Source organism: Sphaeramia orbicularis, chromosome 18 (assembly GCF_902148855.1).
Source record: "Sphaeramia orbicularis chromosome 18, fSphaOr1.1, whole genome shotgun sequence".
Lineage (NCBI taxonomy): Eukaryota > Metazoa > Chordata > Actinopteri > Kurtiformes > Apogonidae > Sphaeramia > Sphaeramia orbicularis.
Window position 1 is genome coordinate 1,262,139 of NC_043974.1, and position 23,720 is coordinate 1,285,858.

Consider the following 23,720-nt stretch of genomic DNA (forward strand, 5'->3'; position numbering starts at 1 on the left):
TTTACCTAAATCAATTGCTAATTGTTATTAGACTGTAATTAACAGAGTTTTATTTTTTTCATATTATCTGAGTCAGTAATAACTCATATTATAGTTTGTTCAAATGTGAGAAAACACCAGATTAGCAGCAGTAACCTCCTGAGACCCAGGAAAACGGGCATTTTGAGCTTTTTTCTATTAAACAATTGTCTTTATTGGAAACCACAAAATACAAGTTTTGTTTTTTTTCCCAGATACATTTAAAAAAAAATTGTTTTCATGTATTTATTTATTTAAATGGAATGTCCTTTACAATGGAAGGCATTTTTTTTTAAGTAAAACTGTCCAACTTTGGTCCCCTACAGAGGACACAAATGCACTGCTGGGTCTCAGGAGGATAAAAATGTTTGTATTTCATAGTTTTCACACAGTATGTCAGTAAATACATGTTTCTGAGCTTCAAAAGTTAAACACATGGTTTTCAGCTGACTGGACATTTTTGTAACTCCATGAAAAATAGGTTAAAAAAAAAAAAAAAAAAAAATATCACATTGTTTTTTTCACGCCTAAAGAGGATAAACACACTCAGGAAAAAAATCTTGATTAAGGTTCTCATAATTCATGTATAAAAGGGTTAAACAGTAAATTTACGTAAACTGAAGTTGAAACCCAAAAGTCCAAAGGACAGAATATAAACTAGTGTGGTCACCTTCCCACAGCAGCGAGCCTTGTCGATGATCTTCAGGGCGTACTCCTGACCCGTCGACCTGCAGACAGCACAACATGGAACTAAACTGGAACGTACTGCCCCACATCCACAAAAAAGTCGTATTTTTATGAACATGCAACTTTTTTTTTCCAAATTGTAACCATTTGGACAAGTGAAAGGAGTGAGTTGTCCACAATGAAACCATGGAAAACTTAACTGTACCCAGTGAAATGAATAAAACCATGTTTCAAATATCTGGAACAGTAGACACACAGAGCAGAACTGTCTGTTCAGTATAAAAAAGTGGATCTATTCAAAACTGGAGGCTGAGGATTTTACAAGGACCTGTGAATGTAATAGATATTTTGACATTTTTGAGAATTCTGAGGTGAATTGATGTAGAAAAACTAATAATAATAATAATTTTTATTTATAAGTGCCTTTCAAGACACCCAAGGACACTGTACAGCTGGGCTGTCAAACCTGCGTCCCCCCAAAGGTTCCAGTCCCACCCCTGGGATGAATTTCCACAGTGTCTAAATTCCACAGTCCAGGCTGTGGAACTCATGTTAGTGTGGGTTCCACATCCAGACCAATCTGATCTACAGTCCAATAAGAACAGCAGAAGAACCCACACAGAAGAACCACTGCAGATTTACTACTGGGTTTGATGGAACAAATAATATGACATTATGTCTGTAAATAATGACAACTACAAATGTTTGTCTTTGTTTTAGTGCAAAAAATCTCATTAAATTGTGAAACTCTTTCCATTTCCAAACTCTCCTGTACCAATAAAATGTGACTAACCTGAACAAATGTGTCCAACCTGAAATGTCTGTATTAAATTCAGTCCAGTTTGAACTCTTTTCTTCCTGTTCCTCAGTGTTTAGTGTCTTTGGAGATCTGATCCAGAATGCACATGGACTAATGAGAAGTGGAGGAAGAAGACTGAGAACATTACACTGATTTATCTGAAGAAATGTCCGTTTGTTCAGGTTATTCACATCTGTTTTGTTTGGATAGTTTATAAAAGTAAGTATTTTCATCATTTAATTTTCTTTTTTTTTTGCACTAAAACCCAGACATTGTCAGTTGTCATTATTTCTGTTCTTCTGACAGTATGTGACTGGTCCTGTCCACTGCAGACTGAACTGGTCTGAATGTGGAACTGAACTAAAAGGACTGGGCACATCTGAGTGGAATTTATGCAGTTCATAAATTCATCCCAGGGCCGGACTGGACCCTTTGGTGGGGCAGACTGGACCCTTTGGTGGGCCGGACTGGATCCTTTGGTGGGCCGGACTGGACCCTTTGGTGGGCCGGACTGGACCCTTTGGTGGGGCAGACTGGACCCTTTGGTGGGCCGGACTGGATCCTTTGGTGGGCCGGACTGGATCCTTTGGTGGGCCGGACTGGACCCTTTGGTGGGCCAGATTTGGGCCCGGGTCCACATGTTTGACACCTGTGTTCTAACGCAGCCTTCTTCTCATCAGATGTAGATGCAGACCTTACCTCTCCACACACTCCTTCACCACTGCGAAGTTTCCGTCTCCGATGACTTTCCCCACCTTGTACTTCTCATTGATGATGGAGGAGGAAACCGATCGATTACCGTTGACTGCAGAAGGAACACCAGTTCATGAGTGGGTTCTGTGTACGTTAAAGGTTAACATGCGCTGGCTGTCACCGTGCACCCACCTTCGACGGCGTCATCCGTCTGCTCGGCTTCTCCGTTTACATCGGTGGAGGACGCTCGACGAGGAGAGATCTGCAGACACCAACCAGACTGTCATCATCTGTCCTCATGTGACTTGTGTTCAGTATGTACTTCTAATCAGGAGGACAGTTCTTCTTCTGCTTTTCTTTTTTCATTTGTGTGTTTTTTTGGTTTGAACTGACTGACAAAGCCCAAACACATGCAGGTAAGTGTTTTAAATCCAGAATACGCCAGACCTTCAGACTGCGGCGGGTCCCGGGGCTGGTGGGGGAGGGGCTGGACCTGGACGACTTCCCAGCTGATCCTGACGCCTCATTGGCTGAAATAGACAGGGTGTTATACAGCTGCTTGTCATCAGCTACACTTCCTGTACTTGTTCTCCACAGCTGTTCTTACCTGGACCAGGTGACTTTGTTCTGGATGGGCCTTTGGGTGGAGTCTTGGAGAGGGCGGAGCCACTGGGGCTCTTGGGAGTTTTCTGAGGAGCAGTGGAGCGAGTCTTAGCCCTGCATTCTGCACACGGACACAAGAAGGGAAGCCTTAGTCTGTCTGATTACCTCCACCAAGAGGAACTGGGATTACTCTGCTTTGTGTGTTTGTGTGTGCGTGTGCATGTTTGTTTGTTTGATTGCTAGCAAGATAACTCAAAAAGTTCTGAATGGATTTTCATGAAATTTTCAGGAAATGTTGATACTGGCACAAGGAAGAAAGGATTAAATTTGGGTGGTGATGGGGGGGGGCAGATCTGTCTTGGCGGAGGTCTGCGCTCTCTGAGTGCTTTTCTAGTTACCATATGTGATCATTACAGTTATTCAGATAATTGTTCTGTCTCTACTAGGGCTGTGTATCGGCAAGAATCTGGTGATACGATACAAACCACAATACCTGGATCATGATACGATATATCACAATATTTCATGATACTGTTGTTAAGGCAATTTTTTTGTTTCGTTTTGTTTAAAGATTTTTTCCTGGAAGAACTGAATTCCATCCTAAATCTGCCCAAATCCTAAACACATTTGTATTTGATCCCAACAGGATCTAATGTTCTATCAGCAAATGTTCCAACTGTGTTCAAACTGAAATTCTGTTTTCCAGACATTCCAGTTTCAGATCCTGTTCAAATGTTCAGATTCTATTAGTTCACAACTAACATCAGAACAGGATTGGAGTTCAACCCCAACAAAGGAACCAACATTATTGAATAAAAGAGTGTGAAAGAAGAAGAAATCAAATAGAAACAATAAAGAAAAACAAACAAGAAAAGCACTTGGAGAGCGCAGACCTCTGCCAAGACAGATCTGCCCCCCCCATCACCACCCAAATTTAATCATTTCTTCTTTGTGCCAGTATCAACATTTCCTGAAAATTTCATGAAAATCCTTCCATAACTTTATGAGTTATCTTGCTAACAGAAAAACAAACAAACAAACACACACACACACACACAAACACACAAAGCAAAGTGATCACAGTGCCTCTTGGTGGAGGTAAAAATGAACCTCCACAACATCTGCATTTGAATAAATACGGAAAAATATCCATACAGTACTTTTTTAATATAGATACAGTATTGTCAAATGAAATATTGCGATATATTGCAGAACTGGTATTTTCTAACAGCCCTAGTAGATTAATAGAAATAGGAAATGGATGAAGTGAATGAATGTAGCAGGTGTTCTGGTGCTAATAACTGAATGATACAAAATGTTTGTCATTCTTCTAGTTTCCAAAGGAACTCCCATCTGCCGCTCAGACAGAAAAAAAGTGCTTTTAGGAGGATTCAAAGAACCAGGATTTAATAAAACTGTGTTAAATAATAAGAAATAAAATATAAACAATAAAGAAAAACAAAAAAACTAAAATGAACCTCCGCCATATCTGCATTTGAATAAATACCGAAAAATATAGATACAGTATTGTGAAATGAAATATCGCGATATATTGCGGAACTGATACTTTCTAACAGCCCTAGTCTCTACAGGAAATGTGGTTTAATTCAACTATAATCAGTCTCAGTGTGACTAAGTCTGATCATTTTGCTGACCGTACAATCCAAGTACGATCATTTGTTCCTTTTGTGTCAGTTTTTAGTCCGGTGGTCTGAAGGTCTGAAGGTCTGGTGGGATCAGCTGTGGTCCAGTGGGAAACTATTTTTAAGAATCTTCTCCTCAGAAACAGTCTGTCAGAATGATTTGATATTTGTTGCGGAACATCTTTGGGGTAAGGTTTACGACGTTTGATCCAAGAACTGAAAAATATTGATTTTTGAATTTTTTATGACTTTTTGAAATGTGAAAAATCCCCATTGGTTTCTAAGGGGACAAACTGCTACAAGTCCTAGAACTAGAAAACAGTTGAACATATCAATCTAATTACTATTGACAATCGATAGGAAGTCACATATGGGCTTTCATTTGGTGTCATGACCTTTGACCTCGACTGACACTCAAAGGTCAAACCCAAGGTCATCTTTGTCCAGATTTCTAGAAACTTCTTCTCCAAAACCATCAGCCACAATCACCTGAAATTCATAGCAGAGGGTCCTTGGGGTAAAGTCTACCAAGTCTGTTCAAAGAACTGAGAAATATTGATTTTTGAATTTTTTTATGAATTTGTGACATTTTAAAAATCCCCACTGGTTTATAACGGAAACAGTTCAAAGTGCTGCAACTTGAAAACAACTGAAGATACTGATAAAATTACTACTGACAACAGACAGGAAGTCACATATGGGCTTTCATTTGGTGCCATGACCTTTGACCTTGAGAGGTCAAACAGATGTCAGTTCATGCCTTTAAATCTGCTGCTGGACCACAGGGGCCTGGGTCCTGTTTGTAGTGGTAGTCGGTCTAGGTTCATATCATACACTGTGTCATTCTTCACATGATCATTGTGAGAAAACAACACCTTAAATAATGAAATACTTCAAACTCTTTACACAGATGGAATCTGCAGAACCTTATTAAAGCAGTAATCGACCGATCATTGAACATTCATTCATTCATTCATTTTCTGAACCCGCTTTATCCTCACTAGGGTCACGGGGGTCACTTGGAGCCTATCCCAGCTACATAGGGGTGAAGGCAGGGTTCACCCTGGACATGTCTCCAGTTCATCGCAGGGCTGAACATATACAGACAAACAATCACTCTCACATTCACACCTATGGGTGATTTAGATTAACCAACTAACCTATCAGTGCATGTGTTTGGATGGTGGGAGGAAGCCGGAGTACCCGGAGAGAACCCACGCAGACGCGGGGAGAACATGCAAACTCCACACAGAAAGGTCCCACCAGACTGGTGTTGGAATTGAACCCAGGACCTTCTTGCTGTGAGGCATGAGTGCTAACCACTGCACCACCGTGTCGCCCGATCATTGAACAGTTACTCTTAAATAACTACAAGTCATTGACTCTCATCCTTTGCAGTGTGGCGTCTGTAGATGTCTGCTCAGATCCAGGGGCTGTTTTCCACTAGTTTCTATTCCAGCCTGTGAGGTGACTTCATCCAACAGCTGAGTTTGGATTCAGTGCTGGAAACTTTGGATTTGAACCTTGGAACGTTATGATCTGTGCCTATATTCAATCAATCATTCGTTCATGATCTGAACCCTCTTTACCCTCACTGGGGTCACAGGGGTCACAGGGGTCACAGGGGTCACTGGAGCCCATCCCAACCACTTATAACTGAAGTATCCACCAAACAACCCAACTTTATGAGAATGAAAGCCTTTGGAGTTTCCAAACCTGCTGGATTTATTTTATGTTAGTTTGACACACGCTTTAGCAGCATTTGAAGAAGACAGAAGGACAGTGGACACCTGCCCCAGCACAGTGTGAACAGCTGCTCTCACCGCTCACAAAGGCCTGGCTCTTACAGCTGTGGGTCAGCACAAAGTCATCCTGAGCGTAGCGGAACTTCTCTGGACCACACGCCATGAACACGTCATCATCAGCGAAGAAGTCCTGCAGACACGTCAGCTGAAAACACACACACACACACTGTTATAACACACACACACACACAGGTACACAAACACACACACACACAGTTACAACACACACACACTGTTATAACACACACACACACAATTACACAAACACACACAGTTACAAACACACACACACACAGAGTTACAACACACACACACACAATTACACAAACACACACAGTTACAAACACACACACACACAGAGTTACACACACACACACAGTTACAAACACACACACACACAGTTACACACAAACACACACACACAGTTACACAAACACACACAGTTACAAACACACACACACACACACACAGAGTTACACAAATACACACAGTTACAAACACACACACACACACAGTTACAAACACACACACACACACAGTTACACACAAACACACACACACAGTTACACAAACACACAGTTACAAACACACACACACACACACACACAGAGTTACACAAACACACACAGTTACAAACACACACACACACACACACAGAGTTACACACACACACACACAGACACACAGTTACACACACACACACACACTCACAGTTACACACATATACACACACACACAGTTACAAACACACACACACACACAGTTACACACACACACACACACACGGTTACACACACACACACACACACACACACACACACACAGTTACACACACACACACAGTTACACACACACACACAGTTACACACACACACAGTTACAAACACACACACACACACACACACAGTTACACACACACACACACACACAGTTACACACACACACACACACACACACACACACAGTTACACACACACACACAGTTACACACACACACACAGTTACACACACACACACAGTTACACACACACACAGTTACAAACACACACACACACACACACACAGTTACACACACACACACACAGTTACACACACACACACACACACACACACACACACACACACACAGTTACACACACACACACACACACACAGTTACAAACACACACACACACACACACAGTTACACACACACACAGTTACAAACACACACACACACAGTTACACACACACACACACACACACAGTTACACACACACACACACACACAGTTACACACACACACACACACACACACAGTTACACACACACACACAGTTACACACACACACACACACACACACACAGTTACACACACACACACACACACACACAGTTACACACACACACACAGTTACACACACACACACAGTTACACACACACACACACACACACACACAGTTACACACACACACACACACACACACAGTTACACACACACACACACACACACACACACAGTTCCAACAGTGCACTGAGTGTATGAGACAAAGCAGACGACAGCTGGAAGAGCTAATCCTGTTTACTGCTGTTGGTGAATACGTGTGTGTGTGTGTGTGTGTGTGTGTGTCCTCACACACCTCTGTCCATCATCTCCACTTTGGCTCCTCCTCCTAACTCTGTGCTATTTGGTGACATATTTCACATCTGTGTTGGCAGAGGTCTGCGCTCTTTGATTTAGTACAAAAAACACTGAATTGTGAAAATGCTGACGTTTCCAGACTCTGCTGTAACAGTATGATGTGAATAACCTGGACAACTCTGAACAACCTGAAATGTCTGTAGAAAATTCAGGACAATTTGAACAATATTCTGCCTGTTCTGAAGGGTTTGGTGCCGTTATAGTGCACATGTATAAATGATGAGTCGAGGCATAATATTGATAAAATTGTGCTTCAGTTTCATTTTTTTCAGCTTCTTCACATCCTTTTTGTTTGGATAGTTTGTAAAATGTAAATACTGCCATAACTGAATGTTATTTTTTGCACTAAACCCATTTGTAGTTGTCATTATTCATTGGTTATGTTATTATTGGACTGCTCTGACCCACTGCAGATTAAATCGGGCTGAGTGCGGCCCCCAGAAGAAAATGAGCTGACAGCCCTGGTTCAGATGTGTCCCTCTTCCAACACACCTGAAGGTCATCATCAGACTTCTGCAGAGCTGGATGATCAGCTGATCATGTGAACCAGGTGTGGTGGAAGAGGGATACATCTAAAACATGCAGGATACTGGCCCTCCAGGACCAGGACTGGACCCCCCTGAGTTCAAACCTGCCTTTCAGATGCACTAAATATAGACACAAAATCAGCCAGTGCAACCAGTTTCAGCTTTGGTCAGTCACATTACACACACTAACTAAATATGTGCATCTACTCCTCCCAATAATTCTGCATGTTCTGGCAGAAACACACATTTCATATTCATCAGGACAAACCTGCTAAACGGGTTGGACGAGCCACTTGGACCAGCCAGGCCAGAGGGCTCCTGGGTGTTCCACAGTCCAGGTTTAGTCTAAAGGGGACCGGACCTTTTCCATCTGGACCCTGGACTTTAGAACGGTCCGCCCCAGGACATAAGGCTGAGGAGTCACTGACGTCCTTCAAATCACTTCTTAAAACACATTTTTACAGACACGCTTTTATGTGATGTCTGCCCCTTTTGAACTTTTTAATTTTTTGTTTTTAATTTTAATTTTTTAAATGTGATTTTTATCCTGTTTGATTATTAATTTATTTCACACATCTCTCTTATTGTGTTGCTTGTGTTTTAGTGTTTTTATTACTTCTTGTATCCTGCTGTTGTGTCCTCTGTCAAAGCACTTTGGAAACTTTGTTTTTAAAGGTGCTATACAAATAAAGCTATTATTATTATTATTATGATTATTATGATTATTGTGATTATTATTATTATCATTATTATTATTATTATCATTATTATTATTATTATTATTATCAGTATTATTATTATTATTATTATCAGTATTATTATTATTATTATTATCTGAGACACACAAACCTCTGCGCACCCTGGTAGTAGATCAGCTTCACCATTATTTTGTGTGCACAGTCAAGTTTGCACATGTTTTTACACAGGTAAACCTTTAGTAAATCAGGCCCTAAAAGTTGTTTCTTTCTGGTTCTCATACTATTAGGTATCTCCTTCTGCTCATGTGGACCGTTAACATTCACTGCTGTAACTGAAATTATGATGTACAAATCTGTCTATTTTTACAATACTTCTCATGTACAGTAAACATAATTATTAGCTGCCTTTTCCAGCTGTTTATTCAAACACATTTCTTACTTACGTTCATCTAAACATTGAAAATCTATCTTCTCTTTTTAGCATGTGTTAGTTTTGCTTTAGTAACACTGATGTGCTACATTTAGACGACAAAGTTTGAGTTTTATCCATTTGTTTTGCGTACCTTAACCCACATTTGCTCAGTTATTCCATGTACATTTCCAGTATCATCAACATGACATCAGTTTGTGACCCTGTTTCGTCGTTCTTCCTTTTTATTGAATATTCTTCACTAGTAAGTGCAGAGTTTTCCCCCAGGTTACTCTGAGCACCAGCTGGGAATCCTTCATTGATGATTGGATTAGAAGTGACTTTAAACTGTGGTGCAGTAACAGAATAAAGCAGCAGCAGTGGAACAGTCTGAGCACAAATACGTCAAAATGTACTTTTGTCTGTGCAGCCGAGTACAAACAAAAGTACCGTGGAATTTTAATGACGTACAGTTGCCATGGAAATGTCTTTACACAGCCCCCCCCCCCCCCCCCCAGTCTCTCCTCTGTTCCTCCTTTTCCTCCTCCTCTCTCCTTGTTTCATCTCCATCTCTTTAACTTTTTACTCAACCCCTCCAGAGCTGCACCCTTTGTGTGTGTGTGTGTGTGTCTGTGTGTGTGTGTGTGTGTGTGTGTGTGTAGTCAAGGGCTGGGACTGGATGAGTGGTTGCCATGGTAACCACACTGCAGTGTTCAGTGTGTGTGATGTGGTTTCCATCCGGTTGTGAGAAGTGACTGCACAGACTGAAAGGACAGACTAAGGACACGCACACACGCACACACACACACACTCACACACACTCACACACACACTCTCACACACACACACACACACACACACACAGTTCAGTGTGAATGGGTCTGGATGGGGGTCTGCAGTGCCCAGTGTGAGCCCAGAGAATAAAAGCCTTGAAGATGATGCAGTGCCTTCAAAATAAAAGCCTCAGTCATCCCCCTGTTTCCACTGATGGTATCAGCGGGACTCAGGTGGACCCTGCAGGGGTTTGTGGGTAATTCCACCCCCCTAGAGCAGAGCAGACCCCAGGTCCTGTTAGACAGTATGTTCAGTATCAGCTCCACCATGGGTCCAGACCAGCCAAAGACACACGAAACATGGAAATGGTAATGTTCCATTCTGATTTAGAGTTTTGGATGGAACTATAAAAGACAACAGAAGTCAGCATGTTGTTCTGTGGGCAGCCCCCAGTCCAACGCACTGCCCCCACCTCCAGTCTGAGATGGTACCAGTGATGAACCCACACAAGTGACACCAGTGGAAGTCAGGGACAGGCAGCAGTCGTGTGTGTGTGTGTGTGTGTGTGTGTGTGTGTGTGTGTGGACATGACATGAGTGATCCCCATGCGGTTCTATGTGAACTGTGGGCTCAGTGCTGGACACCCTGGCTTCCACTGGTATCACCACTGCAGACCCATCACAGGTTTAACATTCGTGGTCATCACATGGACTTCTGTGAAAGACCGCTGTCATAAATAGGGGGAGGAGCTTCCAGAAGCCCACAGGTGCACAGCCTGGAGGTACGACAGAGATGAACTCCATTTGACTATTTCCCTTTTTTAAAAACTGTCCTGATTAAAAAATCCAATTTTGATTTAAAATCGATCAATGGCGCAGCCCTACACTGAGGTGACTGCAATGTTCAGCGAATTAACGAACTCAATAAAAAGGCTCCATTAAATGAGAAACAGCGCTGACACACTGATTAGTAAGAAGAGCTGCAGGAGCAAAGGTTAGAACAAGGTGTTAGACGATGTTACATGATCCTGAGGAGTGGACTGATTCACATGGAAGTAAATGAGTGGTTGTATTTTCCAATAATTTTTTTGTAGTTGAATTTTTTTCTGAATGGCCTTTATATACTATAGAAACAAATGTTTACTATACCCATGTTTGGGATCTGCTTTTTCAGCACAACTTCATCTATATCATTACCTCCGCCAAGGAGGTTCTGTTTTTGCCAGGGTTTGTTTGTCTGTTTGTTTGTTTGTTTGTCTGTCCGTTAGTGTGCAACATAACTCAAAAAGTTATGGACAGATTTGGATGAAATTTTCAGGGTTTGTTGGAAATGGGATAAGGAAGAAATGATTACATTTTGGTGGTGATCGGGGGGGGGGGGGGGGGGGGGGGGGCGGGGGGGGGGGGGGGGGGCACTGATCAGCCTTGGCGGAGGTCTGTGCTCTCCGAGTGCTTCTAGTCTATTATTTTTTTACTTTAACCTACTATAAAAATATAAAAGGACAAAAAACACACAAAAAATATATATATTTAAAATCCAATTTGAAAAATGTATATAATTTATTGCATAAATAACACACAGATGCTTAACAAACCTTTTCAAAGACTTTAAAAGTGAATATTGGTTCCAAATATTAGGTATAGAAAATTAAAATTGTAATAAATTAAACTATACTCAAATATTTGACATTAAAGCAGATCTGTACATCGGGTTTTTTCTCCTATAAGTGCGGTAATCAAACACAGTTATCATGAGAATTAGAATTTAAACGCTAATACTAACCGTCCGTGATTTTACCGCCGTTTATTGCTATACTGGTAATGGTTCCATCCCTAGCTGGGTGGATAATATGTACAAATATATAAATGTGTGTGTATATAAGTGTGAGTTGCGTTCTCCGTCCCTCCGTCCGTCCACATGTCCTGTGCTGTCTGTGCTTTCCTTCAGCTCTTCCTGTCTTTGTGTCACTGCCGACCCTCTGATCTCCAGCTCTGAACAGAATCTATGTGTGTTTGCTTTGTGTGTAAAAATAGTTCTGTCAGCCAACGTGTCGAGTTTTAATCCGCCATCTTAAATCAAACATGGACGCACAAAGGAGTTTCTGTCAGGATCAGAGCGCCTTCACCGTCTGTTCAACACGACGTACGAAAAGACGACTTCAGCTGAGCGTGGCAGTTCTGTGGCTTTAAACACACACCACGTTCTAGAAGTACCACAGCTGAAGTCCTGAAACCAGCTGAAAACAAGCGGTGCCAGGCACAACAAGCCCCGCCCCTCACACGTGTTGTAGCTTATTTTGTGATTTTTCAAAGCAGTTTAATAAACATGTGCTTAAAGGCATTTAAAGTTTACACTAAGTTAAGCGTCAGAGTTCGAATTATTCCAAATTTTGATGCCAACATTTTCACTATTACCGCAAATGAATATCAACTCCAAATCATGTGAAAAAAATCCGATGACATCATGTCTGTAAATAATGGAAACACCAATTTTTTCTCTTTGATTTACTGCAAAGAACATTAAACTCTGATCTGCTTTAATAATCAAACGTCAATAACCTGAACAAATATGAACAAATGAAATGTCTCCAGAAAAATCAGTGTAATTGTAGCTGTCTTCTGCCTGTTTAGTGTCTTGGTAGATCTGATCTGTAATGAACATGGATTAAACATAAACTGAGGCAGAAAATGGATCAGATTTTTCTTCTTATTATTTCATCTTATTTTTTCTTCAGAAATTTCAGTTTTTTCAGGTTATTCATATTTTTTTGTTTGGATAGTTTGTAAAATGTAAATGTTTTCATAATTTAATGTTATTTTTTTCATATGAAACACTATTTATAGATTATTCTGTTCTTATTTGACTGGAGATCAGATTGAACTGAATGTGGAACCTGAAAGAACCTGAGTTGGACAGCCCTGACGTAAACAGTATACAGCTGAAAACCTTTGGTCTCTTATCCATCTGAAGCAGACAGAGGCTTTAGGTTCTGTACAAGCCTTTACTGGACTATTAACAGAGTTTTTACCACTGACTTGAACCAGTTTCGGTTGTAAAAAACAATTATTGTGCATCCCTAATTATATATACTAGCTAGATAAAGCAAACCAGGGCTGTCAAACTCCTGTTAGTTCAGTTCCACATTCAGTTAATCTGATCTGCAGTGGACCCAACCAGGAAAATAATAACAGAATAATATAGAAATAATGTCAACTCCAAACTTTATCTGTTTCAGAGCAAAAAAAGTACATTTACATTCTGAACAGGTTTCCATCTACAAACTATCCTTTCAAAAGATGTGAAGAACATGAACAAACTGAACAAATCAGTGTCATTTTAACACTATTCTGCCTCAGTTTATCATTTCCACATGTTCATGATAACGTACAGATCACAGTGGATCTACAAACACACACAACATTTAAGAACAGACAGAAGATTGGTCCAATTGAACTGACTTCTCTCAAGACATTTCAGGTTGTTCATATTTGTTCAGATTATTCACATTTTTTATGAAATTCTCCTTAGTTTTAGTGTAAATCCATGAAAATATTTCCATTTCCAAACAGAAACCTTGTCAGTTGTCATTATTTCTGTTCTTCTGACAGTATGTGACTGGTCCTGTCCACTGCAGACTGAACTGGTCTGAATGTGGAACTGAACTAACAGGACTGGGCACATCTGAGTGGAAGTTATGCACTTCATTAATTCATCCCCAGGGCCGGACTGGACCCTTTGGTGGGCTGGACTGGACCCTTTGGGGGGCTGGATTTGGGCCCCAGGACGCAGGTTTGACACCTGTGCCACAAAGCACCTGAGAATATATTTCATGTCATACAGGGGTTGGACAAAATAATGGAAACACCTTCACCTCAAGATGATAATGCCCCAATCCATACAGCTAGAACTGTTAAAGAATGGCATGAGGAACATTCTAATGAAGTTGAGCATCTCGTATGGCCGGCACAGTCCCCACACCTCAACATTATTGAGCATTTATGGTCAGTTTTAGAGATTCAAGTAAGACGTCGATTTCCACCGCCATCGTCTCTAAAAGAGTTGGAGGGTATTCTAACTGAAGAATGGCTGAAAATTCCTTTGGAAACAATTCACAGGTTGTATGAATCAATACCTCGGAGAATTGAGGCTGTAATTGCCACAAAAGGCGGACCTACACCATATGAAATTATATTTTGTGGATTTTTTAAGGTGTTTCCATTATTTTGTCCAACCCCTGTAGATTTAAGTGCTCAGACCTGCACAGTGAGGTAGAAACAGACAGTTGTTGTTTTTTAGTGGAACATGAATACAAAGCAGAGCACCAGTATCTGACCTGTTTCCCGTCCAGCGTGTACAGCCTCTTCACGGCTCCAGAGTCCAGTTTGATGGCCTCGGTGATGTCGGCCAGGACTTGGTCGAAGGAGTGCGCCGTCTTCTTGTTCAGGAGGATCCTCACGGCCTTCCGAGGCTTCACCCCGCTGCGGATCACCGTCACCAGTTTGGGTTTGATGAAGTCCTTGCTCTCCCTGCTCTCCCTGCCCTCCCGGCCTTCGGGGCGGTCCCTGGAGCCGCCGCCCCCGCCGGTCGACGCCCCCGTGGAGACCGTGGCGGTCCGAGCCGACCCGGGCGTGCCGGTCCCGCTGCTGGCTCCGGGCTTCCAGCTCGGGACGGAGATCTTGGTGTAATCGACTTTACGGAAAGGCTCGTTAGAGGCGCAGACGTAGCACTCACCTGTGGAAAAAGAAAATGAGCAAAACGGAAAAGTGAGGAGGGTCCGAGGTTTACGACCATACGATAGAACTGGGACCAAATACTGTCGGAACTACAGCTGAAACCATTAATCGAAGCCAATGCAAAAATTCACAATTCGATTAATCAACTCGAATTGATTGAAGGGAAATATTCTATTCTATTTATTGTATTGTATTTTATTTTATTTATTTATTTTTTTTAATTTTGGTTTTCCCCTGTAAGTCGCTTTGGAAAAAAGCGTCTGCCAAATGCATAAATGTAAATGTAAATATATGATATGTGGGGGAAAAGTCCAAACTGAATTTTCAGTTTCAGACTCTGCAACTTTCTGGGCTTATAAAAAAAAAAACCTAAGACAGTTATGAAAAAAGTGCAAGATCAATTGTTTTAAAAGGGTTTACTCTATGTTTTGGTTTTAGAAGGCAGTGCGACAAACGACCTCAGACGAGTTTCGTTTTGATGTTTTATTTTGAAAGGCTACTTCTGAACTTCCTGTTGGAGTTAGCTCATAGGTGTCAGTGTATGATTTGTCGGGCTCGACGAGACAAAAATTTTGGTGTTTGTTTCATGTTCCCACGAAATTCCTACTGGCCGCTAGGGCCATTTTTGTGTATCTAGGGGGTGCTAGAGAGCTCATTTTGGCACATATGGGGTTAATTTTTACATTTTATAAAATTTTTCGCTGGATGTGACGTGTGCCAAAGTTGGTGAGTTTTTGAGCATGTTTAGGGGGTCAAATTCCAGTTTAAAGTGGTGAGAGAATAAATATTCTACGTCAGTTTTCCTGAATTGAAGCTTCTTTGTGCGTCCCAATAAACGTCCCTGTGAAACACAACAGTGGAACCAATGTTTAACAGCAGAGAAGTGAAGGAAACAAAGCTGAAGATTCAGGAGAACTGTGGTTGAATGTTTTTTTTTTAATCACTTTGAGTTGATTGTTTCAGCTCTAGTCTGAACAGTATACTGCCTCCCCCATCCCCTAAAAAATACATCAGAAATGACTGCTATTACTATTACTATTACTATTACTATTACTGAATGGACTTGAAGGACATTTTCTGTCTTTTACTTGGCTGTTGAAAGGGATACGAAGACAGAAATGTGGGGAAAATTCCAGACATGAAACGGTCATCATGAATTGAACCTTTTTTAATGCAACTACATGTGAGACTATTGTAACAATGGTCAACAATTTAAAGGTCCCGTATTCTGCACATGTCACTTTGTGACAGTTTTCTTACAGTAGTGTGTGTTGCAGTTCCTCATTATGAGGTTGGAATGTGAAAACTGTCTGTTTCCTCCTGCCTTGCTACAGCACATGTTGTGAAAATGCTCAAACGGCCGAGTTTGAGTTGGGTCCGTTTATGACGACATAAGCGGATTTAACTCCTCCCCCTGACTGTGCCCCCACCCTGGCAAAGCGAGCCCCGCCCTGGAAAAGTAGCTCTTGGACAACAAACATGGCGAAGGCGAGACACGCAGGTAGTGGTGTTGTTGGCTGCACACACCAACACCATAGTTTAGTTTTGCTCCCCACTTCCGAGCCTCTCCGTAAAAAGCGTCTGGATTCTGTCTGTGATGGTCATGGACCAAACAACATTCCCAAACGCTTGTATGTGTGTGCCCGGCATTTCACGGACGAGTGTTTTTTAACATGGGCCCATACAGCTGCGGCTTAGCACAAAGACTCCGAACCAAGAAGGACGCAGTACCAACGCTTCGAGACCCAAGTCCAAGTGTGGGAGATGGAAGTTCTGATCATTTGTTTGTATCTTTACTGCATAACCCTACATTACGGATAAGCTGGTGGGTGTTGATGTGTACGTCTAACGTTAGCATGGCAGCTAACATAGCTCGGTTACTGCTGCTAACGTTTGCGTCCCCGTTAACATGCAAGAGCTGATAATATCCAGAGACATTGAACAGAACTACTGTGAACACGGGCCTTTTGTGGTTAGCATCAGTACAGTTAGCATCAGGCTTGTTAGTAGCTGCCTGCATTAGTGGGGGCAGGCGTCTTTCCGTGTCAGGTCCACGAACCCGACACAACACCGCCGTTTTCCGTCGGGGCTCAATCACGCCTCAAGGCAAAGAAAGCCAGTGTTTGGAAAGACGTTCTGTCTGAGACATGTGTATTGTAGACGAGAGAGGGCCATTTCAGACAGGTGACTTGTGTATTCAGAACAGATAAGTAGTACCGCTAGTGTAAGCCGCGTCCTCTCCCAGAGAGGGGAGGGGGAGTGGGCGTGGACAGATGCGTTCATTTGCATACCCGGAAGCAGGCCCAGAAACAGCCTGTTCTGAGGAGGGCTGGTGAGAGGGACTGTTTCCACCACTGAAACTCCGAAAAAAGGATGATTTTGGGGCGAACAAATTTAAATACTATGTTTTTGGGCTTCTGAGACCTATATGACATGACTGAAAAATAGCAAAATACGGGACCTTTAAAGTATATTCATGACTACTGATTCTGGCGTTGCAAATATTACATGAAGAAAACCTGTCAAATGGATGAAATGCACCACCGCTAAAAATCACCAGTTTTTTCATCTGTAGAACCTGTGCAGCGTGTTCACTGGAAGAATGTGTGAAGTGTCAGCTTTAACTTATGTTGATTTACACAAACACAGAAAGAAATGTGTAAGAAATGTAGCTGTCCAAACACTCCCTGTCTGAGCAGGATTATATTCCACACACAGAGCACAGAAAATGACTGTTATATCACTGACACGATCAATAAAATATGTACAAACGCACAAGGGATATGAAGTGGATCTAAAAACATATTATCAGTGTAAAGCCTTTAAATATCCTCTAACAAACTGGTCATTAATATTTAGGCCTTCAAGGTCAAAGAGTTCACATTGGGCTGAATTTTCTTCAGACATTTCAGGTTGTTCATATTTGTTCAGGTTACTGACATTTTATTGTTACAGGAGAGTCTGGAAATGGAAATATTTCCATAATTTAATGTTATTTTTTGCACAGTGTGGTTTGGATTGTGGTTAAAAGGTAGACAAGAGTTATTGAATGGACCTTTTTTCAGCTTTTATTTATTTATTTTTTTTAGTTTTAGCACATTGATATGGTGACATTGTATTTTTCAGTCCGGTTGATTTCTGGGGAGGTGTTGACATTGGAAAGTCCAGTTTGGTATGAAGTGTAAGTAGTCAGATCACCAGACCGTTGTTGGAATCTTTACAAAATCAAAGACAGAAATTTGTAGTTGTCATTATTTACAGACATAATGTCATATTATTTGTTCCATCAAACCCAGTAGTAAATCTGCAGTGGTTCTGTGTGGGTTCTTCTGCTGTTCTTATTGGACTGTAGATCAGATTGGTCTGGATGTGGAACCCACACTAACATGAGTTCCACAGCCTGGACTGTGGAATTTAGACACTGTGGAAATTCATCCCAGGGGTGGGACTGGAACCTTTGGGGGGGACGCACTTGGACCCCGGGACGCAGGTTTGACAGCCCTGCTTTAAACTGTAAACCCTGTCAGTGTTTGCAACAGCTGCTCATATGCACAGTTCTAAGCACTTCCTGTTTTACCTTATATGGTTAAAAACAGTCTGGTCTGTCCATCTTCTCCTCACACCTTTCTCTCTTTTCACCTCATGAACAAACCACACCGTACAACCCCCAGGACGCCTCAGACAAACACATCTGGGCCTCCTGTTTTATCTCCGTTCCATGTTCACTCACTCCCTGCCCCTCCTCCAGGTGTCACATGACCTGGTCCCTCCTCCAGGTGTCACATGACCCTATCCTTCTGTGTGCACACTTTCAGTGTGCTGTTCATCCAGCTGGACAGGACGGAGCTGAGATCGCTGTTATTCAAATACAGTCACACACACACAGACAGCGTCTGTCTGCACAGCAGGACGTCAGGTTACAAGTTCAACTCCTGCTGCAGGTGCTGACAGAACACATCTGAATAATGCACCGTAAAAAACATAAATACATAAAAATAAATTAATTAATTCAAATAAAACATTTTTAAAATTATTTTTTTAATTTAAAAAATAAAAATTTTAATTAAAAATTTTAAAATAAAAAATAAATAAATAAATAAAAATAATAATAAATTTTTTTTTTTAGAAATCCATCATGCTTTCTAGGGCTGTAAGAACATATGGGTTCTGCAATATATCGCGATATTTCATTTCACAATACTGTATCAATATTAAAAAGTACTGTATGGATATTTTTACGTATTTATTCAAATGCAGATATTGTGGAGGTTCATTTTAGTTTGTTGTTTTTGTTACCTCCGCCAAGGAGGTTATGTTTTTGCCAGGGTTTGTTTGTTTGTTTGTTTGTCTGTCCGTTAGTGTGCAACATAACTCAAAAAGTTATGGACAGATTTGGATGAAATTTTCAGGGTTTGTTGGAAATGGGATAAGGAAGAAATGATTAAATTTTGGTGGTGATCGGGGGTGGGGGGGCCCACGGGGGGGGCCACTGATCAGCCTTGGCGGAGGTCTGCGCTCTCCGAGTGCTTCTAGTTTATATTTTATTCATTCTTCTTTCACACTCTTTTATTCAATAATGTTGGTTCCTTTGTTGGATTGAACTCCAATCCTGTTCTGATGTTAGTTGTGAACTAATAGAATCTGAACATTTGAACAGGATCTGAAACTGGAATGTCTGGAAAACAGAATTTCAGTTTGAACACAGTTGGAACATTTGCTGATAGAACATTAGATCCTGTTGGGATCAAATACAAATGTGTTTAGGATTTGGGCAGATTTATGATGGAATTCAATTCTTCCAGAAAATAATCATTTAAAAAAAAAAAAAGCCTTTTTAAGAGCATCATGATATATCGTGATATATCATATTGTGATCCTAATATTGTGATTTGTATCGTATCACCACATTCTTGTCAAAACACGGCCGTAGTATAAAAAGGAAACAGTCGTGACATCCCAACAAAGGAACTAACATTATTTCATAAAAGAAAGTTAAATAATAATAAATAAAATATAAACAAACAAAACTAAAAGGAACCTCCACAATATCTGCATTTGAATAAATACTTAAAAATATCCATACAGTACTGTTTAATATCGATACAGTATTGTGAAATGAAATATCGTGATATATTGTAGAACCCATATATTCTAACAGTCCTATTTTATACCACATGAACTTTAAATGTCACTACAGATAAATGTTTTTCCTGCATACATTTACTAAACAGCTGTACAGTTCAGTTCAGTGCAGCTGCGAACATGAATCAGTTCATCAGATGGGGGGTCATGCAGTCCTTCACACTAATACTGGAACCTCAGATCAGGTGTGAAAAACACACACACACACACACACACACAGACCCTCTCCTGGACGCTGAACTCCTCTTTGGCAGAACACAGTTCATGACAGACTGGTTTTCCTTTGGGGCTGTCACTGAACTACTGTGTTTGTCATCTGTTATTTCCAGGAAGTGCAGCAGAGTGATGCGTCTGTGTTTTAGTACGTCTGTGGCTGCACAACATCCTGGCACTAACGCTCATTAGTGGACATTTACAACCAGTCAGCCATCAATACTAATGGAAGGGGATATAACTGAGACAAGACATGACAGAGGACACACACTGAGCTGTTCACTACAGAGGAAATGGACTGGAGACGCAATTTAGACCCACCAGCATTAGGCACTGACACAGGAAGTCCACTGACAACACACTGGAACTGCTTCTGACAAATGATTTATAATCACATTCAATTCAATTTTAAGAAAACTGTCAAACACCTGGCAAACTGCATTCAAACACTGGCTTTAGTCACATAAAAGTCAAAAACTGTGAATTTACTCATTTTCAGAAGCTGCAGAATGTCTGAGTCAGAGCGCTTTCACACAGTGTACTCCAGTCCGTAGTACTGTACTTGGATACATTCACACCTTCCACACAGATGTTGTGTTCACACACGTGCACCGCGGTCCAGGCCTGAGTACAAACAGGTGTTCCAGGAAACAGACCACAGGTGTTTAGTGTCAGACTGCAGTGAAGCTCCTCTGACCCTAAAATGACTCCCATTAAATGCTCAAATCTGTTCAGTTGTTTTCATTTCATTGACTCCAAATGTGTTGGAACACGTTCATCTCTCAGACCAGTTGGTTCAGAATCAGTTTGATCCCAGATCAGTGGACTGGATGTTGTTCACTTCTCCTCCATTCCCGTGTCTGTGTTTGTTCATTCCATCTCTGCTCAGTGCATTTGTCCGTAGACGCTCAGCGTCCATGCACTTCAATGGGACTGAGTGGAACTGCTGGAAAAACCACTACAGACTGGACCAGCACTGGACACAGGACACCTGTTGTCCCGCCCCCGGACGCTCAGCGTCTCCAGGGGCGAACGGAGCCATGGGCGGAGCTGTGGGCGGAGCTCGGCCGGGCCAGATGCCAAGCTTCCGCGCGCCGATTGGAGGACGGGTCCAAAGGCTGAATGTGGTTTGATTGACAGCTGTTTTCAGATCTGCTCCTTCACTGACACAGTTCAGTTTAATACGTCACACATTCTGCTGTGAAATCACACAAACCAAATGAACTGTTCATTTACTGACCTGGAAGAAAACACAACCACTGGACTAACTGGGTTCAATTTAACAGAATTTCAATGTTTTCTTGTTTAGTTGGTCCGATAAGGTCACTGAGCATTACCTGAAAAAGGAACGCAGGACGAATTTATGTTTAAAGAACTGGACTTTTTTTTTTTAATGTAAGTGACAGTGAGCTTCACCTGTGTGAAAGACGAACAGCTGACACTGGAACAAACAGTAGATCACTCTCCTCCAAACACTGAAGTCAGCAGCAGACAAACCCTTGTGTATCTGTAATCCTGTTGGAGGTAAACAGAAGCAGAGCCGCCTTCGCTGTCCCTCATATTATCACCAGTGCTTGGGTCCAGAAGGTGAACATGGACCGCACAGACCTGAGGCTTTTCCAGGAGACGACAGGAGCCCCGTCTATGCTCTCATGGTGATTACCCCCTTCTGTTGTCACAGCGGTGGTTCGCTCACTTCCAGACTCGCACAGGGATCGCATTCACACAGTGACTGGGTACTGGAGTGTACTGGAGCTGGGCAGTCCAAACCCAGGACTACCTTCTGAACTGGACTCAGACAGGGTACTGAGCACAGAACAGCTGCATTCACATGGATAAAATGAAGTGGACTCTGGGGTCCAGTGAACCCAGATACAGACTGGACTACGCTGTGTGAAAACACCCTTAAAGTCTACTGTAGTAATCAGCTGACTAACTCCTCACATCACTCACATATCATTTTTATCACTTCAAATCCAACTGGTCTGTAATTGAAGAAAACTCCTTTTTTCCTACTGATTAATAGTTTGTCTGTTTTGAGTCCAAAGTGTAGATGATCTAGAATGAATGTTTAGTTTATTTCCTCAATAAATCGAATGACTAAAATGATCATTAATTCCACCACCAATCACTTGTTCTGTCCGTCCTTACACATTACTCATACAGTGCATAAACCAAAGCTCTTGACTGTTTCAGTCCCTGAAAGCATGTGCAGAGCGCTGGGCTTCATTAATGACATGCAATTCCTGTTGGATGTTCAGACCAGGGTCAAACACACAGAAGGATTCCTTAAGTCTGATCTAATGAGAGATCCTTGACCAAAATGAAAAAAGCTCCAGAAAGTTAGTGAATATTAAACCATAGAACTTCAGTTCAGGGGTTCAAAGTCATGTAACTGTTGGTTTTTTTCTGATGAAATGTCTGAATATTGATTATCTACTCATGATTCTAATGCCAACAGACACAGAAATTAAAAATTAAAGCAAAGGAAGGAGATGAGAGATCCATTAACTAATGTACTGATGGCATGAATCCATTTATTTTCTTAGAGGTCTGCACTGAACCGCTGGTGAAACTTCAGCAAAAAGGAACAACTGAGTTTAACCTTTGAACATTCACTCTTTTCATAGAACCCTGACCCTAACATTAGACTGTATATAATCCAGACCCATCTCCATCTTCTATGAGCTCTGTGTCAGGGATGTAACGATTACCGGTAGAACCATAAACGGCAGTAAAATCACAGACGGTTAGTATTAGCATTTCAATTCTAATTCTCATGATAACTGTGTTTGATTACTGCACTTTTAGGGGGAAAATCCTATGTACAGATCTGCTTTAATGTCAAATATGTGAGTATAGTTTGAATTTATTACAATTTTAATTTTCTATACCTAATATTTGGAACCAATATTCACTTTGAAAGTCTTTGAAAAGGTTCGTTAAACATCTGTGTGTTATTTATGCAATAAATTATATACATTTTTCAAATCAGATTTTATATTTTTTGTGTTTTTTGTCCTTTTGTGTTTTTATAGTAGGTTAAAGTGAAAAAATAATAGACAGATGATCTAGATGAAGTTGTGCTGAAAAAACAGATCCAAACATGGGTATAGTAAACATTTGTTTCTATAGTATATAAAGGCCAAATCAAAAGGACTGAAAAACAGACAGAATAGACTCAGACCACTAAGGGTTAATATGGGAATGTTTCTGACACAGAGGGGACATACTTTTAATCCCCCTGGGCCAAATATAGTGTGAGATTCTGTTGACAGTCACTGCCTGATAATT

General features: G+C 41.2%; 1 protein-coding gene across 2 annotated transcripts in view; it reads right to left on the reverse strand.

Annotated features, from left to right (window-relative positions):
• LOC115438128 (serine/threonine-protein kinase DCLK2-like) overlaps positions 1–23,720 on the reverse strand; it is a 45,770-nt gene that overhangs the window by 12,066 nt on the left and 9,984 nt on the right. For both annotated transcript variants that reach the window (XM_030161535.1, XM_030161536.1), the window contains 7 exons: positions 14,672–15,069; positions 6,267–6,393; positions 2,805–2,921; positions 2,645–2,727; positions 2,390–2,459; positions 2,204–2,309; positions 689–746 (listed from right to left, as the gene is read on the reverse strand). In XM_030161535.1, coding sequence (XP_030017395.1) covers positions 689–746; positions 2,204–2,309; positions 2,390–2,459; positions 2,645–2,727; positions 2,805–2,921; positions 6,267–6,393; positions 14,672–15,069 — 959 coding nt within the window. The remainder of the gene's footprint in view (positions 1–688; positions 747–2,203; positions 2,310–2,389; positions 2,460–2,644; positions 2,728–2,804; positions 2,922–6,266; positions 6,394–14,671; positions 15,070–23,720) is intronic.